The sequence below is a fragment of the Erpetoichthys calabaricus genome, chromosome 11, assembly GCF_900747795.2.
Source record: "Erpetoichthys calabaricus chromosome 11, fErpCal1.3, whole genome shotgun sequence".
NCBI classification, from domain to species: domain Eukaryota; kingdom Metazoa; phylum Chordata; class Cladistia; order Polypteriformes; family Polypteridae; genus Erpetoichthys; species Erpetoichthys calabaricus.
The window spans coordinates 88,058,322-88,073,679 of NC_041404.2; the positions used below are offsets into that span (position 1 = coordinate 88,058,322).

Genomic DNA, 15,358 nt, shown 5'->3' on the forward strand with positions numbered 1-15,358 from the left:
AATTTAACTTTCACCAGTGTCCCTGAGTATGTGATTTATAATTTAGTTGAAGGAGTTTTGCTGGATCCACTTTATTGTTGCCTTTGAAAATCTTGATGACTTGAATTGGATCCCCTCGTAGTCTACTCACCTGAAGACTGAAGAGGTTTAACTTACCAAGCCTGTCATAGTTGGTAATGTCCTTAAGTTCTGGGAAGCTTTTGGTTGCTTGCACAGTTTCAAGTGCTTCTATGTCTTTTTTTGTAGTGTGGTGACTTGTACTGCATATGCCAAAGATATGCATGTCAGTTCAATTGGGTACTCCAAAAGCCTGGCTTAAGAGAGTCTGGGTGTGGTTTTAATTGTGTCATGTGATGAGCTACCTCCCTGGCTAGTGATTATTTTTATCTTGTTTTCCTAATATTTCCTAAATAGTGTGGAATAAAGACAGAGAAAACAGAAAAAGGTTTGGGATAACCACCCCGCATTGAAAACAAGTACTAAATGATCAGGGGCCTCATGCATAATGCCGTGTGTAGAATTCACACTAAAACATGGCGAACGGACAAAAGCGGAAATGTGCGTACGCACAAAAAAATCCAGATGCATAAATCTGTGCGAACACCAACTTCCACGTTCTTCTGCTCCATAAATCCCGGTCAGTGTGAAAAGTAATGCATGTGCACACGCCTGCTGCCACTCCCCAACTCCTCCCAGAATTACGCTTCTTTGACTGTGCAAATCAATATAAATAGCCCTTAAGCTCAGCGTTCTGTGAAAAAGCAATGGCAAAAGCACGGGGAAAATAGAAAAATTTCAGTGAATACCAAGTGGAGGCAAGGAAAACTTACTATTTATTGATTTAAATAGTGGTATAAACAACAAAAGGAAGTTGATCGAGTGACATACAGTAGAGTGTCTGAGAAACTCGAAAGCTCAAGTTCACAAAGTCGCACAGTGCCCGAAATAAAAAAGAAGTTGTCAGATATCAAAGTCACAGTGAAAAGGCGAATCGTAGCCCACCATTTGAGTGTCATATGAAAGCTTATTAGGGTACAGAGAAAAGAAAAAAAAATGACACAGTGGGGAAAAAAGCTCGAAGTGTCAACTTTAATCTCGAAATTTCCACTTTAATCACATAGTTTATTTTGTCATTAAAGTAGAACATCATAAACTTCATCGTAAAATCGTTTAATTTACTAGTTTCTCAAATCCCATTGTAACTAAAGTAGCACGTTAAATGCTTTGTTTTGTATATGTTCTTCTATGTGCTCAGTGTGTGTGAATCACTATGTGCTTCTTAAACGTTCTCTTCCTCCGACAGCACACAGAATCCATTACATTCGTGATATTACAGTTCTCTGAATAATTTAAATACTGAGATGTATACTTGATATAATTTCAGTATTCATATATCAATTAAAGCATGTAGTAAACATGGGAACACAGTGGCGCAATGATTGTGACGAACTGGTGCCCCATCCACAGATTGTTCCTGCCTCATGCAAGATGCTTACTGCTCCGTGTGCGACCTTCAATGAAATAATTTATTGCAGCAGTACTGTCTCTTTCAAATGTACTAACTCCCAATTCCTGTCCTTTCTTTTCTTTCTCCAAGTACCCAATCACCACACAATCAGCTCAGTAATAGACGTTAAGCCATCTGTAAGCTTAGAACGCCGATTCTTCAAAAAGTTTAAGGAACATTGAAATATCTTCGTAGTATGTTTAATTAGTTTTGGGAGGTATACCATTTAATACTGAAAACCTTATTTTATTTTTGTTATGATATGGATTTTTCTTATACTGCAATACTAGTTTAAATAGCCTAAACAATGTTTGGAATGTGGCGCAGCAGGAAACTGTTTAAGGGGGGACTTTTTTCACTGCTACACCGCTGAACACGCATGCAACGGAGTACATGTGTTAGTGGAGGTATTGAGCGGTGAAAATTGATAGAGAACATTCCGAAACTGAAGCTGTAGCAAATGATAAAGTTGAACATAATGACACAGAAGAAGTTTTGCCGAAAAAAGGAGCCGCGTCTGTTGTCTGGAGATTTTGGTTTTAAAAGGTCAAATGTGGACCAAACAACTATTTACTGCAAATGCTGTAGAGCTAAAGTTGTCGCCAGAGGTGGTAACGAGCAATTTGCTGCAGCACCTTAGCCGCAAGCAAGCAGTGGAGTACCATGAATATATAGAACTAAGATTGGCATCCTCCACGTCCTCAGGTAAAACTGATAAAGCTAAAGGACACTTAATTCAGATGTCACTTGTAGACACATTTGCTATAGAGGTACTGCCTACGACAAAAAAAGCAAGCGGTGGATCGAGATAACCAATGCCATTACAATCTATATAGCTAACATGTCAGTGGATAGAGATTGTTAACATTAACAGATAGTTGGTTTACAAAAAATATTTTCTCTTTATTCCTTTTCTAAGACATGTTCAGTGCATTACAACTTTTGACAAGCACCTCTGGATATTTTAGTAAGTCTAAATGCCTCTTTGGATGGTTGAAAATATGTTGTTAAAATTTAAGTTAGTTTAAGTTGTTTGCAAAATTTGTTCAATAAAATGGTTCTATATTTTGACTGCAACTGTAATGCAATTTGATTCCTTCCCTTTATTAGTGCCACCCCTTTATGGGGCCAGGCAAACCTGTATTAATACTTCTGTGCACATTAAAATGTTTTATGTTTTCTTGTACAATGTACAATTCTCATGACAGTGGAATAGGTTATTCTTAGCCAGTTTATTGCAGTAATTGCAGTGGAAAATGTGGTTAACATCCACTCATGCATGGGAAAAAAATACCGTTGAATACAGGGAAACTGGTATTATTTTGAAAAATACCGTGATATAGAATTTTGGTCATACTGCCCAGCCCTACTTTTAATTATTCTGTCCATCTATCCTTCCAGTGTTGCGCCAGCCCCAGCAAGAATACAGCGCGAGGCAGGAACAATCCCTGAACGAGGCGCCAGCTCCTTGCTAACACTTGAACAACGTGTCCTCACATGTTTAATTATTAAAAATGCAGATTATTTAAATGATGTTAACATTTTATCTGTATAATGTAATAAACATATTTTGCTGCATTTCATTTTAAAAATGATATCGTCATCATATGTAAATACGCACTTTATAAAGTGGCTCAGGTTGTGCAATATTATAACTATTGCAAGTTTACAGTGAAGTAATTGTACTTATAAGTACATCAGTTCTACAAGGAGCATTTAATGGACTGATTGATTGCATTTATAGTTCTTGGGATGAAACTGTTTCTGAACCACGAGGTCAGTACAGGAAAGGCTCTGAAGCGTTGGCCGTATGAGAGCAGTTCAAATAGGCAGCATGGCTGAGGCGGCATGTGCTAGATACTGTATACCAATAATTCTCTTTTTCCGATCAGCTGCTGTAGAGCTGTGACTCCACACTCAGATACAGTGATATAAATACTCTGAGTGGTGCAGTGAGAGTAATATGAAAAAAGATGATCCGCTGTGGCAACCCCTAACGGGAGCAGCTGAAAGAAGAAGAAGGTGCAGTGAGAGTAACAACGCTAAAGCGGCTATGGTATTTGGAATAGTTTGGCCATTCCGTGGACCATTATATTGTTACAGGTTAATTACAATCAGATGCCTTAAACTAATAAACAATATGCGGTTAATTTCAGTGTATATGATAAAGCCGCGTCAGGAATGTGGATCTAAAAAAGAAAGGGAAACCACACAGGAACAAAAGCACTGCTTTGACGCTGGGTGCCACCAGTTTGCAAAACGGAGCGGAGAACTTGCATACGCCAAGGTTTGAGCTAGTGTGAAAATGTGAGTGGCTTTACGCCAAATTTAGGTTTTATACATCGCGATTTGAGTGTGGAAATGGGAGTACGCAGCATTTTTGTGCGTACACACCGTTTATACATGAGGCCCCAGGGATCTACAGACTTGAGTTTACAACAGAACTGAGATAACATATTCAACATGATGTTTATATAGAAAGGCTGGAGGAAGTGATATAATTAGGTCAGAACCAGAAGTACATCCTTAGACTCAGGAGGGATTTCCTTCAGTTGGTCTGTAGAGGAAAGAAAGAAAGGGTTAATGAACACTGCCATCCCCTGGTCTGGCATGTAATTAAAACCATTCACGCCCGCTAGCTTCCTCCCATGTGCTCGTGAGTGACAATAGGCAGTGGGCTTCTATAACTCAATAATGGAAAAAGTGGGTACAGTGGTGGTCCATTAATTGGTTGTTATTAAGCAAGCAGGAGATGGTCAGTACATTTCTGTGTACAAAATGATAATTGCTTGTGTAGGAAAAATTTGCTACATACTGTTTCAATTGTCCATCAACAGTCAGATCACAGAGACAGGATAATAATTCATTTTCTCAACAAGTACAATTTGAAATTCATGTTAGCTTGTTATTAATAGATTGTGTTTATTCAGAACAAGCAGCTTAACTAGGTATTAATACACACACAGTGTATGCATTTTTGATGTGCAAAACCTAAAAAAATAATATTTAAGGATGAGCTCTAAAATTGAGCAGAAATTCAAAAAGACAATTAAAACTGGTATACAACGGAAAGTAAAAAATGAAGTCTTTTTTTATGAAACTATTTGAAAGAGAATATTACCAACAATGTAAAAGAAAGTGAATTGGAGTTCAGGTGGTACACCCACTCAAATTACAGTGTTACTCTTGGACAGAGATTAAAATGGCCAAAAATGTATATTAAATAGGGAAATTTGATTCCTTGTACCTGGCTTAAGCCACTTTACTATTGATTTTTTCAAAGTAGAAAACTAGTATGTTTAATATGTTTAGCTATGTTATTTTTCATGATTTCACAGAGTAATGGAACTTTTTTGAAGGAAAGCTGAATGGAAGTCTTTGAGTCATTTGCTGGTAGAAGCATTTCAATGGAGGATCTGATATCTCCAGGGAAGTATCAGCCATGTATGATGAAAAGATGTCCAAGTGTAGACAGTGTGGTGTCAATACAGCAACATCATTTCAGACACAATGCGCATAAAGGCTTTGCAGGTAACTGTCTTTTCAGTAATGTTTATGAATAATTTCTTGTTGTTGCACATATATAATATAACATTTACTTTGCAAAGTAATATTGAGCCCAGCTGGATGGTAGCAAAAATAATGTTTTTAGACTAAGTGTTTAGTTTCAATTGTATTTGCAGGCTGATCATTTAATTGTTTTCAGTCTTCATACAATCACCTAAATATTCAATTTATTTTAATGAAATACATTTTTACTTATACTGTGCTTGTATGTATGTATATGTAAATAGATATATATGTTGTAAGAATAAGACAATAAACCTTAAAGAAAGCTGGGATTCCTGCTGAGGGAACACAGTTTAATCTGTAGTATTATGTGAAGAAATGTAAGTATAAGGAAAGAAATGGTTAAGGGCTGTTTCCTATTTAGGAAAATCAGAGAAAAATATAATTTGCATAATAATTTGGAACGTGGTGTATATATTTGTATATATATATATATATATATATATATATATATATATATATATATATATATATATATATATATATATGTATATGTATGTATATATTGTGAATAAGGCGCTATATAAGCGTCCGACCCGGAACAGATTCACACTGAGGCACGTATAAATTGTACACAAATCTTTTTATTTTCTCTTCAGCCGTGGGGCACGTCTTCCCCGTGTCCCACAGGCCCAACACAGTCCCACAAGCACTTAACACAATCAACATGAATAAATCTGTTTCTTCACCTGTGGGGCACGTCTTCCCCGTGAACCCCACAGGTATAACACAGTCCCAAAGTACCTCTTTATAATGACAGCAATCCTTCCGTTGGCACCACATCTCCTCTCAGGCACCTTGTCCTCTTCCTCCCGATTCTGGCCCTAAGTGGTGGTTGCTGGCTTCTTTTATGGCCCTCCCGGGAGTGCTCCTGTTGCTTCCTCACCTGTTCCCAATTGCACTCCCGTGTGGGCCCAATGATTAGACCAGCTGGGCTTAACTATCTCCGCCTCGCCCCCTGGCGGCCATCCCAGGTCCCCACTCCATCTCCCATGAAACCCTGTGGGAAACTGAGGCATCATCATTAACAAGGGAGGCTGCCACCAAGCGTCCTGGGGGAGGTATTGAGGAGTCCATGGCTGCTCCCCCAGAATACAAGTAGAAGGGACGTCCTGGCCCAGGCATGGACCCTGGCCGTCCTCCACAATATATATATATATATCTATACTAATTAATAAAAGGCAAAGCCCTCACTGACTGACTGACTGACTGACTCACTCATCACTAATTGTCCAACTTCCCGTGTAGGTGGAAGGCTAAAATTTGGCAGGCTGATTCCTTACAGCTTACTTACAAAAGTTACGCAGGTTTCATTTCGAAATTCAACGCGTAATGGTCATAACTGGAACCTCTTTTTTGACAATATACTGTAATGGATGGCAGCTCGATGGCCGTGGGAGGCGGAGTTGAGTGTCACGTCATCACGCCTCCCACGTAATCACGTGGAAAGACTGTGAACGCAGTAGGGAGAAATGAAGGAAGAGCCGCAAACAGCAAAGAACAAAAAATTCATTAAACAATTGAGAAGGGAGCGAAACAATAAGAAGCGAGCGAGTGAAGCATACAAGCATGTTCATAAGGGAAACAAAGCACGGTGTAAAACGTACGTTTAAATTAAGTTTATAGAAACGCTCCCGCTGCGGATTGCAATAACATATTTGCGAGATAAAAGTTTAATGAGAAGACACTAGGTATAAACGAACCACACGCCGTAGCGCAACGTTAGGGGCAACAGTTTCAACCATTCTATGATCTGCTTCTCGCAACTGAAAGACGGCACATGGCGGATGTTAGCCGACTTGCTGACCGCAACGTTAGGGGCTTCAACTCTGGCGCTGACGATAGAGATTCGATTCCCGAGAGGGGATGCAGTGAGTGTGTATGCCTGATGAGCCCAGAATTAAGGAGAAACAGTGTTGCATACTCTTTGCATTATTTGAAAGTAAACTATTAAAACCATTCTATGATCAGCTTCTGGGAACAGAAAGAGGGCACGTGGCGGATGTAAGGCGACTTCCTGACCAACCACAAGCGTAACCTGGCAGGTAACCACCCATACAGTCAGATTGTGATTCAGAAAACGAATGCCATGAATGTAATTACCACGATCTACATACTGTCAAATAAACGAAACACACGCCGTAGCGCGACAGCTGTGAAAAGCGAGGTTCACAAAAAAACAGATCCTTAACAAATTGTTATTGGTATATTTTCGATCCGTTTAAAAAGGTATTCTTTTCTTCTTAAAAAATTAAAAGCAGTACTTCGCCGCAACGAAGCGCGAGAATTTGGCTATATATATCTGCTTCTCGCAATTAAAAGAGGGCTCGTGGTGGATTTTACACGACTTCATGACCAAACATAAGTGTTACCTGCCAGGTAGGGTTACCACTTTTAATACAAAAAAATAAGGGACGCATACTGCAGCGGGTGCCACATCCCAGTGCCAACACTTTGCAGACTCTACTTAAAAGACCCGCCCTCCTCACTGGACAGTTAAAAAGACCAATCAAACTAACGATGACATCAAGTATTACCCAATCAAAAGTAGGAAAGGAGGCATCTTCATAAAATCCGTGTGGGATGATTTGCATGAGACGCTGCTTTAAAAAAAATGATAAAAAAAATACGGGACAAATCCCGTATATATATGACAGCAACACTCATAACAATGACAACACAATTACATTGACAATCATGTTACGTTATTTTTAAAATGTTTCCTTTACTTTTTCATAACCTCTTTAACACACTACTTCTACGCTGCGAAGCGCGGGTATTTTGCTAGTATATATATATGTGTGTATATATATATATATATATATATATATATATATATGTATATATATATGTGTGTGTATATATATATATATATATATATATGTGTGTGTATATATATATATATATATGTGTGTATATATATATATATATGTGTGTGTATATATATATATATGTATATGTGTATATATATATATATATATATGTATATATATATATATGTATATGTGTATATATATATATATATATATATGTATATATATATGTGTACAGTGATCCCTCGCTATATCGTGCTTCGCCTTTCGCGGCTTCACTCCATCGCGGATTTTATATGTAAGCATATTTAAATATATATCGCGGATATTTTGCTGGTTCGCGGATTTCTGCGGACAATGGGTCTTTTAATTTTTGGTACATGCTTCCTCAGTTGGTTTGCCCAGTTGATTTCATACAAGGGACGCTATTGGCAGATGGCTGAGAAGCTAGATTGCTTACTTTTCTCTGTCTCTCTCTTGCGCAGACTTTCTCTGATCCTGACGTATGGGGATTGAGCAGGGGGGCTGTTCGCACACCTAGACGATACGGACGCTCGTCTAAAAATGCTGAAAGATTATCTTCACGTTGCTACCTTCTGTGTGCAGCTGCTTAGTGAAGCGACATGCTGCACGGTGCTTCGCATACTTAAAAGCTCGAAGGGCACGTATTGATTTTTGCATGTCTGTTTTTCTCTGTCTCTCTCTATCTCTCTCTCTCTCTCTCTCTCTCTCTCCCTGCTGCTGACGGAGGGGGTGTGAGCTGCCGCCTTCAACAGCTTTGTGCCTTGGTGCTTCGCATACTTAAAAGTCAAACAGCCCTATTGATTTGTTTGCTTTCTCTGTCTTTATGACAGTCTCTGCTCCTGACAAGCACTCCTTTGAAGAGGAAGATATGTTTGCATTCTTTTAATTGTGAGACAGAACTGTCATCTCTGTCTTGTCATGGAGCACAGTTTAAACTTTTGAAAAAGAGACAAATGTTTGTTTGCAGTGTTTGAATAACGTTCCTGTCTCTCTACAACCTCCTGTGTTTCTGCGCAAATCTGTGACCCAAGCATGACAATATAAAAATAACCATATAAACATATGGTTTCTATTTCGCGGATTTTCTTATTTCGCAGGTGGCTCTGGAACGCAACCCCCGCGATGGAGGAGGGATTACTGTATATGTATAGATGTATGTATATATATGTATATATGTAAGTACAGGTGCTGGTCATAAAATTAGAATATCATGTCAAAGTTGATTTATTTCAGTAATTCCATTCAAAAAGTGAAACTTGTATATTAGATTCATTCATTACACACAGACTGATGTATTTCAAATGTTTATTTCTTTTAATGTTGATGATTATAACTGACAACTAATGAAAGTCCCAAATTCAGTATCTCTGAAAATTAGAATATCAATTAAAACCAATGCAAAAAAAGGATTTTTGGAAATGTTGGCCAACTGAAAGGTATGAACATGAAAAGTATGAGCATGTACAGCACTCAATATTTAGTTGGGGCTACTTTGGCCTGGATTACTGCAGCAATGCAGCGTGGCATGGAGTCGATCAGTCTGTGGCACTGCTCAGGTGTTATGAGAGCCCATGTTGCTCTGATAGTGGCCTTCAGCTCTTCTGAATTGTTGGGTCTGGCGTATTGCATCTTCCTCTTCACAATACCACATAGATTTTCTATGGGGTTAAGGTCAGGCGAGTTTGCTGGCCAATCAAGAACAGGGATACCATGGTCCTTAAACCAGGTACTGGTAGCGTTGGCACTGTGTGCAGGTGCCATGTCCTGTTGGAAAAAGAAATCTGCATCTCCATAAAGTTCGTCAGCAGCAGGAAGCATGAAGTGCTCTAAAACTTCCTGGTAGATGGCTGCGTTGACCTTGGACCTCAGAAAACACAATGGACCAACACCAGCAGATGACATGGCACTCCAAACCATCACTGACTGTGGAAACTTTACACTGGACCTCACGCAACGTGGATTCTGTGCCTCTCCTGTCTTCCTCCAGACTCTGGGACCTTGATTTCCAAAGGAAATGCAAAATTTACTTTCATCAGAAAACATAACTTTGGACCACTCAGCAGCAGTCCAGTCCTTTTTGGCTTTAGCCCAGGCGAGATGCTTCTGACGCTGTCTCTTGTTCAAGAGTGGCTTGACACAAGGAATGCGACAGCTGAAACCCATGTCTTGCATAAGTCTGTGCGTGGTGGTTCTTGAAGCACTGACTCCAGCTGCAGTCCACTCTTTGTGAATCTCCCCCACATTTTTGAATGGGTTTTGTTTCACAATCCTCTCCAGGGTGCGGTTATCCCTATTGCTTGTACACTTTTTTCTACCACATCTTGTCCTTCCCTTCGCCTCTCTATTAATGTGCTTGGACACAGAGCTCTGTGAACAGCTGGCCTCTTTAGCAATGACCTTTTGTGTCTTGCCCTCCTTGTGCAAGGTGTCAATGGTCGTCTTTTGGACAACTGTCAAGTCAGCAGTCTTCCCCATGATTGTGTAGCCTACAGAACTCGACTGAGAGACCATTTAAAGGCTTTTGCAGGTGTTTTGAGTTAATTAGCTGATTAGAGTGTGGCACCAGGTGTCTTCAATATTGAACCTTTTCACAATATTCTAATTTTCTGAGATACTGAATTTGGGACTTTCATTAGTTGTCAGTTATAATCATCAACATTAAAAGAAATAAGCATTTGAAATACATCAGTCTGTGTGTAATGAATGAATCTAATATACAAGTTTCACTTTTTGAACGGAATTACTGAAATAAATCGACTTTGTCATGATATTCTAATTTTATGACCAGCACCTGTATATATATATATATATATATATATATGGAAGAGAAGGTCTGTGATACGGTTTGCATATTTGCAGTTGGAGATCCACAAAGGGAGAAAAAACGAATCACGTATCATAAAATAGTTTTATTCCTGAGCTTTCAACCCCTACTACGCAGACAAGATTCTACACTTCGCCAGCAATCACCCGGTATCTCATAAACGGAGCTGCGTGAAAACCCTATTTAAACGAGTCCACACGCATTGTAATACCAAGGAAACAAAAATTAATGAGAGACGCTATCTGTTTCAACTTTTCACCTCGAACGGATACTCAAAATCATTCATTAATCGGAGTCTACACAATAGACGCCAAAGGAATCAGCATACAATCGACGTAAATCAGAACCCCCACCCCACCTGGCATTCACTCCCGTATCACCATAATGTGTCAGAAGGCACGGCACGCACCCTGACCAAGTGGGGCATCAAAATAGCACATAAACCCACCAACAATCTGCGCATGGTGCTGTTTAATGCTAAAAACAAGAAATCGACAGCCGAAACATGAAACGCAGTTTATAGTATTCCATGCAATTCTTGCTCAGCTGTATACATAGGACAAACGTCAAAAAAAATCTCAACGTGTGTACAGGAACATCGCAACGCCATCAGAAGAAAGGACGCACTATCTTTGATATATGCACATACTAAATCGACAGGACACACATTCAACTGGGACAATGTAAAAGTAAAATTTAAGGCCAGTACAAAAAGCGCCAGAGAGTTGGCTGAGTCTTGGCTATCAGATGAAAACGCCATCAACAGACACTTTGACATAAACCCAGCATATGCCAACTTAAGAAGGACATATGCACTTTAATTAAACGATACACCCCCCCCCCCCTTGATCATACTGACTTAGTCACAACCACCCCCCCCAAAATACTGAATGTGTTGCTATATATTGCCTTTGATTCTTGTAAGTCTAAGCATTATCCTCTGATGAAGACCCCTAATAGGGGTTGAAAGCTCAGGAATAAAACTATTTTATGATACGTGATTCGTTTTTTCTCCCTTTGTGGATCTCCAACTGCAAATATATATATATATATATATATATATATATATATATATATATGTATATATATATATATATATATGTATATATATATATATATATATGTATATATATATATATATATATGTATATATATATATATATATGTATATATATATATATATATATGTATATATATATATATATATATATGTATATATATATATATATATATATATATGTATATATATATATATGTATATATGTATATATATATATATGTATATATATATATATGTATATATATATATATGTATATATATATATATATATATATATATATGTGTATATATATATATATGTATATATATATATATATATATATATATGTATATATATATATATATATATATATATATATATATATATATATATATGTATATATATATATATATATATATGTATATATATATATATATATATATATGTATATATATATATATATATATATATATGTATATATATATATATATATATATATGTATATATATATATATATATATATGTATATATATATATATATATATATATATATATATATATGTATATGTCCGGTTTCCTCCCACAGTCCAAAGACATGCAGGTTAGGTGGATTGGCGATTCTAAATTGGCCCTAGTGTGTGCTTGGTGCTTGTGTGTGTCCTGCGGTGGGTTGGTACCCTGCCCGGGATTGGTTCCTGCCTTGTGCCCTGTGTTGGCTAGGATTGGCTCCAGCAGATCCCCGTAACCCTGTGTTTGGATTCAGCGGGTTGGAAAATGGATGGATGGATATATGTATATGTTGTGAAAGATAGAGGCTTTGTCCACCTCTTGAACCCTCAGGTACCACTCTGAACACCAGGTAAAAGTATAAGTATTCTTTATTTTATAAGAATACCGTGCACAAAGCACTCTCCACACCACACTCATAAACACAATAATTCTCTCACTAACCAATCCTCCTCGCCCAGACACTTTGCCACCCTACCTCCCAGCTCAGCTCAGTGTACTGGGCTTCCCACAGTCCTTTTATATCCCCTGACCCGGAAATGGTTCCTTGCAAAACCCACAAGTCCGTTTCCTTCCGGGTCAGGGTAAACAGTCCTCTTCTTCACCCCGGGAGTACTTCGTTTCTTCCGGTCACGTGACTGTGACGCACTCCCGGGTTATAGGGCACGCAAGAGCCCACTAGCCCCCCTACAGCGACTCCCGGTGGCCCCCAAGTTATCCAGCAGGGCTGTGTATATAAACTACAAAATCCATGAGGCCCTGCTGGCATTCGGGGCACCATCATGCTGTCCGGAGGGCTCCTCCTAGCGGTCTGGGGGTGGCGACCGGAGTCCATAGCCGGTCGTCCATCACAATGTATATATGTATATATATGTATATATGTAATGTATATATATATATATATATATATATATATACAGTGCATCCGTAAAGTATTCACAGCGCATCACTTTTTCCACATTTTGTTATGTTACAGCCTTATTCCAAAATGGATTAAATTCATTTTTTTCCTCAGAATTCTACACACGACACCCCATAATGACAATGTGAAAAAAGTTTACTTGAGGTTTTTGCAAATTTATTAAAAATAAAAAAACTGAGAAATCATATGTACATAAGTATTCACAGCCTTTGCTCAATACTTTGTCGATGCACCTTTCGCAGCAATTACAGCCTCAAGTCTTTTTGAATATGATGCCACAAGCTTGGCACACCTATCCTTGGCCAGTCTCGCCCATTCCTCTTTGCAGCACCTCTCAAGCTCCATCAGGTTGGATGGGAAGCGTCGGTGCAGAGCCATTTTAAGATCTCTCCAGAGATGTTCAATCAGATTCAAGTCTGGGCTCTGGCTGGGCCACTCAAGGACATTCACAGAGTTGTCCTGAAGCCACTCCTTTGATATCTTGGTTGTGTGCTTAGGGTCGTTGTCCTGCTGAAAGATGAACCGCTGTCCCAGTCTGAGGTCAAGAGCGCTCTGGAGCAGGTTTTCATCCAGGATGTCTCTGTACATTGCTGCAGTCATCTTTCCCTTTATCTTGACTAGTCTCCCAGTTCCTGCCACTGAAAAACATCCCCACAGCATGATGCTGCCACCACCATGCTTCACTGTAGGGATGGTATTGGCCTGGTGATGAGTAGTGCCTGGATTCCTCCAAACGTGACGCCTGGCATTCACACCAAAGAGTTCAATCTTTGTCTCATCAGACCAGAGAATTTTCTTTCTCATGGTCTGAGAGTCCTTCAGGTGCCTTTTGGCAAACTCCAGGCGGGCTGCCATGTGCCTTTTACTAAGGAGTGGCTTCCGTCTTGACACTCTACCATACAGGCCTGATAGGTGAATTGCTGCAGAGATGGTTGTCCTTCTGGAAGGTTCTCCCCTCTCCACGGAGAGGCGGGGCATGGTGCGATGCGCGATATTACTGTCAGAGAGAGTTACAGGCGTTTTACGGAAATACAAACCAGTATTACTGCGAGAGGAAATTAAAGGTACACAATACAGTGATGCATATTACAGCCACATACAAGCCAGTATTACTGTCAGAGGAGATTAAAGGCATATTACGGACATACAAGGCAGCAGACGTACAAGACAGTATTACTGTCACAGAAAATTAAAGACACACAATGCACGGCTGCAGCCCACGAAGAACGGTCAGCTCAGCAAGTAAACATCAACAAAAGAAAGGCTGAAAGAAAGAAAAATACAACCAACAAAAAGAATGAGGTCAAAGTTCCTTGCCATTTAATATAGACTGTTCCTACAAATTTTTATGCATTACTGTTCTAGCGCCCGTTATTGTAACGGGCTTAATGTCTAGTTTTTAATAAATTTGCAAAAATCTCAAGTAAACTTTTTTCATGTTGTCATTATGGGGTGTTGTGTGTAGAATTCTGAGGAAAAAAATGAATTTAATCCATTTTGGAATAAGGCTGTAACATAACAAAATGTGGAAAAAGTGATGCGCTGTGAATACTTTCTGAATGCACTGTATATATATATATATATATATATATATATATATATATGTATATATATATATAGATATATATATATATATATATATATATACATATACATATATATACATATATATATATATATATATATATGTGTATATATATATATATATATGTGTATATATATATATATGTGTATATATATATATATGTGTATATATATATATATATGTGTGTATATATATATATATGTGTGTATATATATATATATATATATATATGTATATATATGTATATATATATATATATATATGTATATATACATATATATGTATATATATATATATATGTATATATATATATGTGTATATATATATATATATATATATATATATATATATATATATATATATATATGTATATATATATATATATATATATATATGTGTGTATATATATATATATATATATATATATATATATATATATATATATATATATATGTGTATATATATATATATATATATATGTGTATATATATATATATATATATATATATATATATATATATATATATATATATATATATATATATATATATATATATGTATATTTA

General features: G+C 37.6%; 1 protein-coding gene across 1 annotated transcript in view; it reads left to right on the forward strand.

Moving 5' to 3' along the window:
* Nucleotides 1-4,848: 4,848 nt before the first annotated feature.
* The window catches only part of LOC127529647 (inositol 1,4,5-triphosphate receptor associated 2-like), a 70,944-nt gene continuing 60,434 nt past the window's right edge, over nt 4,849-15,358 (forward strand). Inside the window, exon 1 of the mRNA XM_051933895.1 lies at nt 4,849-5,038. Within this exon, the coding sequence (XP_051789855.1) occupies nt 4,876-5,038 (163 nt within the window). The 5' untranslated portion in view covers nt 4,849-4,875. The remainder of the gene's footprint in view (nt 5,039-15,358) is intronic.